At 39.4% G+C, this 9,779-nt stretch overlaps 1 protein-coding gene across 5 annotated transcripts in view; it reads left to right on the forward strand.

Annotated features, from left to right (window-relative positions):
* HDAC9 (histone deacetylase 9) overlaps positions 1-9,779 on the forward strand; it is a 95,097-nt gene that overhangs the window by 64,034 nt on the left and 21,284 nt on the right. For 2 of the 5 annotated variants that reach the window (XM_009872503.1, XM_009872506.1), the window contains one exon: positions 9,599-9,727. The exons of the other annotated variants lie outside the window; for them this stretch is intronic. In XM_009872503.1, the coding sequence (XP_009870805.1) occupies positions 9,599-9,727 (129 nt within the window). The remainder of the gene's footprint in view (positions 1-9,598; positions 9,728-9,779) is intronic. 5 annotated transcript variants of the gene reach the window in all.

A 9,779-nucleotide genomic window follows, 5' to 3' on the forward strand; every position in this document is an offset into this window, starting at 1 on the left:
TCAGAATCCTTGCTTTCCCCAGTTAATGAACAGTCTTGACAAATTTGGACTGGATGATGTGCCCGAAGGAAATCACCAGTGCTTATCATAAAGTAAGGGGGAAAAGAAAGAGAAATGTCCTGATTCCCAGCCTTTCTTTTTCTTGACTACTCTTCCCATTGATCAGCAGGCTTTTTTAACATTCCTAACTTGACTCTCCATAACGTGAGAGGGCGTAGTTGGCAGTAAGAGGTTTCAGAAACAGAAGAAACTCACTCACAATGGAAGAGTGAATGTGAAGCAAATGGTTGTTAGCAGCTTCCCCCACATTCATGTGATGAACGGGCCAAACCAGAGTTCAGCCTCCTGGAGCCGGGGGCTCTGAGGAGGTGTAAGAGTGTTGTAGCTCCCGTGTGGGGCCGCAGTCACTTCAGGTCCGTCAAGGTTCTGCAGTCTCCTGAGCTGGACATGAAGGGGGTGCCCTACCACTCTAATTTAGCTGGAGTTGAGAGGGGAAGTGTTTTGAGATAGCTTAAAACTAAACAAAAATGAATGCCAATGTAGGCTTAATGGCACTGTCAAAGTACTTGTGCCAGCATGCTTTGGTATCATGAAAGCTACACCAGGATTTAACAGGAGCCATCACCAGGAGGATTCCCAGAAAACCGTCGTAGTGTTCCCATCAGCGTGAGGTTGCTCCTTTCATATATTTTATTTAACGCTTACTTTTAATTGCAGGAAGTCGAGGTATTGTGCGTAGGTGATTTTTACTCAGTTTCAAGATGACCTGAATAAAGGTTTTTCACTGTATTTCTGTTTTAGCAAAAAATCCCACTACTTGTGTAAACATCACTTTCTGTCTCGCCAGTAATTACTCCTTTGTGCTAGATACTGAGCCTTCTTGATAGCTAGACTAATTATACAGTCTTTGTCCAAATATTATCTTAGTTCTTCTGCCCACTGCATAGTCAAAATTGAATCACGAAGCTCTACTTTATGTGGTGACATAAAGGTTCTCTTACACAAACTGTGGATGTTTTCAGAAACATTTTATACATTAACATTAACTAGTAGCTTGCATAACTTTTTGATAAGCAGATAATCAAATATTAGACGCCTTTTTGATTTCTGAACCTAAAGGAAACTGCTTAAATAAGGAGCAGGGAGCAGTGCTAAAATCTAAAGGATTTGAAAAGCATAATGTCCGTTGAAAATTAAATGGAATGGTTTTAATGGGCATTTCAAAGTCTATTCCCGCTGGATAAAGAAGTTACAAAATATTGCCTATAAAATCTGAAACTCTTTGAAGTCAGTAGAAACTGTCCTGTTTAATTTCAGTGGGACTAGGATTTTTCTTCCACAGTATCTGGGTTGGGGTGAGGGGTGTTGAAAACTTAGAAAAGTAAACAAGATCATCTAAAAGATGGCAAAAAGAGAGGAACAGACAGAGAAGTGAAAAGTGGAAATCACGTGGTATCAGATCATCCAAAATAGAAGACGTTGGTTAGTAAAGATTGCACTTCTCCAAACTCCTGCAAAACATAGTTTCACTGAAAAATCTGTTCAAACCCACAACTCTAATTAAGGGGTTTAGCTGCCAAATAACATGTTCTGGCTAAAGCCAAGTAAGTATTACAGAGCCGTTCATGAACAACGGCGTAAGCTTTGTACTTTGCTTTTGATTTTCTCATGGGAAAGTAATATAAATGAGAGTGATACCTCCCTGTTGGCTTTAACTGTTAGAAATGCAAAGCATGCTGAAATTGTACATAATTCTCTTCCAAAGGAAAGGAAATAGCATTTCAATGGTTTTCCTCAGTGTCTCATTGAGTTATGGTGGTGCACAATTATTCCTGTTAAATTACTCTACCAGATGGACGGTTACATTGTATATTTAGCTAATTAAGTTGTAGGGGACTAGAATTATATCCCAGAGCATAAAGAACCTATCTGAAAGTAAACTTGGTTTAGTTCGGTTTTGTTGTGAAGGTGCAGTGTCAACGTCTATTTAAGACTTTAAACAGGTGGGGTTTTTTCTCCTCACTTCACTTAATATGGAGAGATCCTTTCACAAAGTCAACTTTGCCTCCAGAAGTTAGACAAGCATGTTTTGAAAGTCCGAACAACTTTGGGGCCAGTTTTGTCTTCATTTTTCTGAAGTGCCTTCCTACTCGAGCTGAGTTTGACCTGTAGTTCTCATCTGATAGGAAAGCAAGATACACTCTGGGTTTTTTGCTTTTGTTTTCTTGGCATCCTGTACTCTTTGGACAACTCTAACGAATATGCTTCAGCAATCTAGACCCGCCCAGCTCTCATCTACGTTGATGAACAGGGTGAAAAGGTGATGGTTTCATCATAAATTTCTGAAGGCTGAGGGTATATTAGATTATGATTTTGCCTGCCATCACTGAATTTTCACTGCTGAATATTTTGCTAGATTCAAATCTGTGGGGTTTTATCACCCTGTTGACTAATTCCTTCTTGTATTGGACTTGGGGAACTACATAATCAAGGACGTGTTTTTTCTATAAGAAATAAATTGTGTATCTAGGGGTCAAATTCTGACCTTGTGAAAGCCTCAACTTTTGGGGCTAGGGGATTATTTCTGGCAGTTCTTCACCGAAGAAAACGTTTTTTCCTGTGCAAAATTAGTGTTTCAGTGCATGTTGGAGAATAATGTAGACTGAAGACTGAGATTTGTTATATTTGCAGAAAGTATGGTATTAATATCCCCATTACTTCGTACCAGCTAGAACTGACTGGTGTATATGGTCAGGAGTGGGAGTGAGAATAACCAGTGGAGACCTAACCAGAAGGACTGCCAGTCATGTGTATCTAAATTTGGTTATTACCATTCAAGTGAGGGATGTCGTCTCTTAAATAGCCCATTTCACCACCTTCTTTCTCTTCTGTACCTCCTGAGAACTCAGATGCAGTTTGGCTCCCATAAGTGCTGCAAAAGTGCAAAAAAAAAATTATAGAACTTGAAGATGTGCAGGGAAGGTGAGAATTACTTTTAAAATATCCTTCTTTTATTCTGTGTTTCAAGACAGTACAGCATTATTTGCTTTTTGATCTCTTACTTATTATTGAGAAAAATAATAATTTACGTGGAAGAAGATTAAGGTAGAACTGACATAGCAATGTTATGCTGTAGTTTCAGCATCACCGTCACCACACTGAAACCACTGTATAGCTCAGTGAAGCAAATGGGAGGAGATATCGTTTCTGTGCTTAGGAATAGAAATTACTAAGAATTCTATAAAGAGGCCTGTTCTTTTGCCTCACGGGTTACGTGCAGAACGAGTATCAACAGGAAATACATTGCCCTGATCAGCTTTTCATGAAAAATTTAAAGATCTCTCATGCTGGCTAAATGCAAGCAGTACACTAGGTAATTCCTATGGATAATTCAATAAATCATTCCTAGAAAGATAACACTTGTTTGCATGGATAATTTTATGTTTCATGCAGACTGCAATGAATAACAAGGAAAAGTTAGATATTTAAAACACCTTCAGGGAATATTTAATTTCTGAGCCTTCTTTAGGAAATCAATGAAAATTTGCTAATCTTGTTAAATTGGCTTCCTTAGCCTGAAGAGAGCTGAAGGTCTGTGAGATCTCCTCTAATCTAATTAGCTCTTTTACCATGTGTTTCACTAAACCTGTTTTTTTATTTAGGGAATGGATATTTACCTTAGTCTGAATAAATAAAGCATTCTACCTTTTACAAAAGTAAAATAAAGCAAAGGACTAAAGGGTTTTACGTATGGCCAGCACTCCCCTTAAAGTGAATGGTTGTGCAGGAAACAGTTTCGGTATATGCTGAAAACACATGAGGTGATGCAAGCCAGAAAAACAAAGTGTCTCCATCCTGTACTGCTGTATCTGGTGCTCCCGCCTGGATGGGACCACCCAGCAGTAAGGTCCATGTAGTTCTTGGAAGGGCTTTAGAGGACATGTATAAATAGCCGTCAGTCTCATGAATCTAATTTAAAACTCTTTCAGAAACGGCATTTTAAATCCCCAGAATTTAGAAACCATTGAAGCTACAGAATTCTTCTCCATGCTGGGTTCTCCCAGTCCGTCAGCCAGTGGAGAGGATGTCCACGTGTTCATTGTCCCGCGTTGTCTTGTATCGGGATGTTGCCTTCTACAGCAAATGTCAGTCAGTCAAGTATGAAAACAAAAAAGTCACTGCTCGTCTTGCCTGTGCCTAATATATTCAGCTGTGTGGAGGTGGTTGAAACAGTGTGGCTGCTTACAGGAAGCCAGAGCAGAAGTCAGAAACTCCATGCAGAGCAGAGACTATTTATATGTCTGTGAGAACCACGTGCAGCGGAGGAAAGACCATGAGACTATCGGGTCTCTCAGAAGGGCAAACTCATTTGCAACTCTCCGTGAAGGGGCTGAGGAAGCTGGAAGCAGTTTTGGTCCCTGACCTATGTTCTCTGCCTCTGAAGGTTTCTGCTTGGCTTTGGTTATGTTCGTAGTTTCGGTGAGGAAGCACAGATTATCTCTGCATTTATCCTTTCTGATGGTGCGTACGAGTTTCTTGTGCTTTTCATTCTGCCTGCGTCAGAGGGGAGGAAGTTGGGAAATTTTTCCCTAGCCCACTACCCTCAGACTAGCTCCTTAGGAACCTTAAATACGCCCCTTTTGGCTATTTTCTTTGATGCCGTAGTAAGGTAGGATTTGATGTTTTCCTTGATCTCTAGGTCCTGGAATGGCATAGAGGGACAGGCTGCTCTGTTAAGTGACTTGCAGCCCACAGCAGGGACCAGGAACCTGCTGTGCTATGCAGTGGAGCCAATGAAGTGAGGATCTCTTCATGTTTTCTCCTATTCTGCTCCGCCTACTTCAAGTGAAATCATGACAGAGATCTCAAAGCTGTCTCATTATCCACATTCAGTATCTTAAAATTCTCAGTTGCCACAGTGCTAGAAAGAAACTTGGCAAAGGATGAGCTGCTGGTATGCTGGCAATACTACCATCATGCTAATCAGTACCATCTCATTATTTTTTCTTGTACCTCTAGTGGTCCATGCCTGTACATCATCCTTTTGTCCTGTAACTTAGACTTGAAGCTATCACACGTGTAGACTGTCACAGTTGTGTGTTGTAAAATACATAATTATCATCTAGGCATGGGTCTCCAGTACAGTAGTATAGAAAATAAAACCTATGTGATGTGAAAAAAGAAAGGTCCCTTGATTAGGTATTCCTTTACTGATACTTGTAAGTAACTCCTGCATGGAGTACAGCATAGAATATATTCAAATCAGTACAAAACATCATACTTCACAGCTTAAAGGAAAAAAAAAGACAGCTAAAGAATAGAGAGTACCAGTAAAGATTTACTTCAAGATCATGAAGTCTTTTTTTTTTTTAACTGTTTCTGTTGACTTAATTATGTTAGAGAAGTCTGAGTTACTGTTTCAGAATGATCTTCGTAATAACAGCTGGTGCCTAGGCAATAGGGAACAATTTATCTTTCTCAAGTAAGATGTGAACTTTGCCGCTGTTGGTCGTGCTCTTGGAATCTTTGGTAGCCAAATTTAGCCTCATTTACCTTGACTGTCCCACAACTTTTTCTAAGTCAGCCTGCCAAAGGGGAAGAGGAAATGCTTTCACTTTAGAGCCCTTCGAAGTCTGGACAAAAGCTCACTTTCTGTTTCCCAGGTTTCCTATATATGGCTTTAGCCTCGAGATGAGGACCTGCTCACTATGCGCCCTCTCCCACCCCCCGTTTCCTGCCTGGGTTCATTAAACGCTGATTTGAAGTTGGCACACGCTCTTCTGATACAACAGTAGTACTGTGTTCCAGGAGCCATCGGAAAGTAGTGCGTTATTATCTTTCACATTCCCTTCATATATATGCCCTCTTCCTATGTGTAGAAAGGATTTTTATCCCTTCTTCTTAAATACCTCTGTGTGTTTAATAAAAAGAAACACTGAAGCAAAGCCCTGTCAAAAAAAAAAAACCACACGAGATCATTTGGGAGCAATCTGCCCCCAGGCTATATTCTTTAATGCTGGTGTCTGCAAATTGCTAATATTAAGCAAAGTGGGGTATAGGACATAATGACTTCACAGAATCGTTTCCCTATCTCTCATGTTGGTGTTTCAGTGTCATGTGTCTCAGGACAGAATAGTTTTCTTTCACCAGAGCAATGATGGTTGTTGTGATGAAATGTGTACATATAGAGAAGCCTGTATATTTTCCATTTTCAATGGTACAGTTGCTTACTTCTTTCCTGCTTCATGAAGCTGACCTAAATGATGAGAAAAATCTTTGGGATGCTGGCTGTCTTCTTCACCTGGAACCAAAGTCCTCAGTTCTGTAGAAATAATTACAAGTCACGCCAAGGAGTTATGTAACCAATCCTTGAGTTGCCTGTGATATCTTCTTTTGTTATTTAAACTAATATCTTGTGTTTATCTCATACTTGTTTCCCACTCACAGTCATTTAAAGAGTAATACGAGCTCATTATTACCAGCACTAAGAAAAAGAGTAAGCCAGGTAATAGCAATGAGAACGAACAAGCCATATTACTGCATCAGCTAGTTATTCCAAATCACGCTGCAGTTACATAAACAAAATAATTTTCAGGCTAGTCCTTCCTGAAAGCCACTCAAGGGAATATCTAAAATGGGTATCATCTGATTTCCATCGCGCTCAATGACATGGGCTTTGATGGCCTTCAGAGAAAATAGCTGTGTCTTTTCTTTGCGAGGAAACACTCTCAAATAATAACATGCATGAATTATTTTATCTTGGTTTATGGTTGTATCACTGCATAAAGTAATAGACTATAGGAAGGTCTTTTCAGTGATTTTGTAGTATTAATGGGGAAAAAAAAGGTTGATTTTTTGGGGCTTGTATCTGCATGAGGAAGCTGCTCCGCAGCAAGCTTCTGAGTGAAGCTTTAGCCTCAGCCTCAGAAGTTATTTGGCACTTGCTCCCTATGTGACACCTCCACATGGAGAATGCCTTTAGGTGATGAACATAGTCAACTTTGGCAGTGGATTTATTAAGCCAAGAAAAGATGCTAATAATGTGCAGCAGAGAATACGTAGAGGGACAGCTAATGCAAAACAGTTATTTGAACGTTACCCCTCTATAGACGATAAGGAAGATTAATCAATAATTCTTCACCATTTGCAGTAAAGGCTTTCCAAGAGCCTTGCAAATACTAGGGTAACAATTTAATTTTTAAAAAAAAAATTTGAAAGAATTATTTTCACTTTTTACTCACTTGTTTGCATTTCAGATTTTAAAAGATTAAAATGATTAAAAAGAATCTCTTGTATGTGCTCTGGGGCAGTCTGTGTGTGTGTATATATATATATACATTTATATTTTAGTCCACAGCTCTGTCCTTGAAGAAGAAAATACTTAATTTTACCTTGTAACTATCAGAAGAGAGTTGAAAATTATAGATGTTTTATTACTGCCTTCACATAGAGTACACTGGAGCACATAAGATTGCTGTTGTGATCTATGTCTCTCGCAGTAAACAATAATTCTGCCTCAGCTTTGGTGGGGCAGGACGGTATAGTCACCTCTACAGTTATGCACCCGGTCAGTGCCTCAGCCACAGGCAGGTATCAAGAAACCACTTTTCACTTCTGGATTTTGTCTGTTGGAGCAGACATCCTGTTTAGATTTATCTATTTAGTTACCTGAAATCTGAATTCATATTGCCAGCCATTGAGTCCTAGCTGGTGGTGTCTTGTAGGAGATGTTAAAGAAAGCCATTATTTGAAGCAAACACACTTCAAGCCCTGGCTTTGTTTTTTGTTGAGAGATTTATTTTATAATTTAGAAAGCACTCTTCTGCATGACTTTTCATTTTAAAATTGATTATTTCCATTTAAAAATTATCTTTGTCTTTCATGCAAGGGCTGTCTTCTCAGATGGCTAATAAATTCAGACATTGACATCAAAGTCTGCTTCTTCTGCTTGTATGATTGATTCAGATCCAGAATATGATGGGAATGTGGTTAAAATAGAAAGGCAATCACTGTGACTGAGCATGAAACATTGGTATAGAAGTGGAGCATTTGTGCAGTGAGTCTTGCAGAGGATTTGTATCCCATTAGCTCTGTCACAGTTCTGGAAACATTCTCCTAAATTTTGAGAGTATGGAACAGTATAAATCAAAATTAAAAAACTGAGTGAGCACCTTTTCTTCCAAATGTCACCGTACCTGCTGAAATTTGTGGTGAAAACATGTAGTATAATCTTAGTTCATTGTTGTTTTGCATTTTCAGTTCCACTGCAATTGCGTCTTAGCAAACGAGTTCTCTGTACTCTGTCACTAGACAGAGTGTTAACTGTCGTAGTAAATGATAAAAAATAATTTTCTTGTTAATATTTTTTATTATTAAAGATTTCCACTGGCCTGCGTATCTTGGTCTGAAATGTACTCAAGGCACAGGTCCCTTAGAAGGGATTGCAGCGGAGCTGCAGCCCCTTTGCTTTCCGCTGAGCATTTCTAACGTCCTCATCCCTGAGGGAACAAGCAGAACCATAGGACAAAGGTGTGAGATACTACTGAAATTAGAAGTGTATGATTGGCTTCCTGCCCTCAAGTGACAAAGAGCATAATGCTGAATTTTTTTCTTTGCTGCTAAGTCTTGCTCCTTTTTGGGGGGCTGGGCTTATGTCTGTGCATAGGAGAGAGAGTTGATCCCTGTTTCCAGCTTTCTCTATTTTAAGGTACTGCTTAGGCAAACCTCAATTCAAGAAAGTTCCAGAAAGGGAAATATCAACAAATTCTACTCCACAGTTATCTTTCACTATCTCTTATCAGCCTGTTTGGTAGAGGATTTACTTAGAAGAACAGATGAATAAGTACATGACCCATTTTATCTTGCTGAAAACATCACAAAATAAAAAGCACAGCAGAGCTTCATCTCTGACCTTCATATGAAAAGACCGTGTCCACTTGGGAAACAAAGGTGGAACTTGCCCAAGGTGCATTAAATGTAATCCTAGGTTTTCTGGGAATCAATCCTACTTCTTCATTTTCAGAGCATGTATTTTTCTGTGTAAATGTTTTTAGGACGCTGTCATAAATCTAGTTGTTTGGTGTATTACTCAGAAAACATTAAAGTTCTGGGCCTAAAATTGCTGACCAAGAAATGTTCTGCCAGCAAGGCTTGTCGTAATTTGTGTTTCTAAGAGGAATCAAAAGGAAGCAGTGGAGGCTTCTCCCTATTTCTGTCATCAGACCATAATCCAATTAGAGGGTTCCAAGTTCCAAGCTGTGTTTCCATCCAAGTTTTCACTTACAAGAGAGATAAAAATGATGTAGAATAAAAGTTGCATTCATCTTTAATTAATACCTATGAAATTAACAATAATTAATGGGTAACTTCAGAGTTTAAATTAGATTAAAAAGATGCTGGTATCCAAAGCTTTCCAGCTCTTTTGCTCTCTTTCCTAGCCCCCAGTCCAAAATGGAGTTGTGTGAGGAGCAGCAGGATGGCTGGAGAGGATGGACATTCAAATCTCTGCCTCCAGGACATCCTTGGATCACATGAAGTCCTACAGAGAATGTCACTGGTGTCTGACATGATCGTTTTATTTTCTTTCCTTCTTTTCCAGCTTCAGAGCCCAATTTGAAGGTACGTTCAAGGTTAAAACAAAAGGTGACAGAGAGGAGAAGCAGTCCTTTGCTCAGAAGGAAGGATGGAAGTGTCAGTTCATTCAAGAAGCGACTCTTTGAGGTGACAGGTAATTAAGAATGGAGAAATTCTGTCTCAGCTGCGACTGCTCATAGAAGAGC

Source organism: Apaloderma vittatum, unplaced genomic scaffold, assembly GCF_000703405.1.
Source record: "Apaloderma vittatum isolate BGI_N311 unplaced genomic scaffold, ASM70340v1 scaffold5017, whole genome shotgun sequence".
NCBI classification, from domain to species: Eukaryota; Metazoa; Chordata; class Aves; order Trogoniformes; family Trogonidae; genus Apaloderma; species Apaloderma vittatum.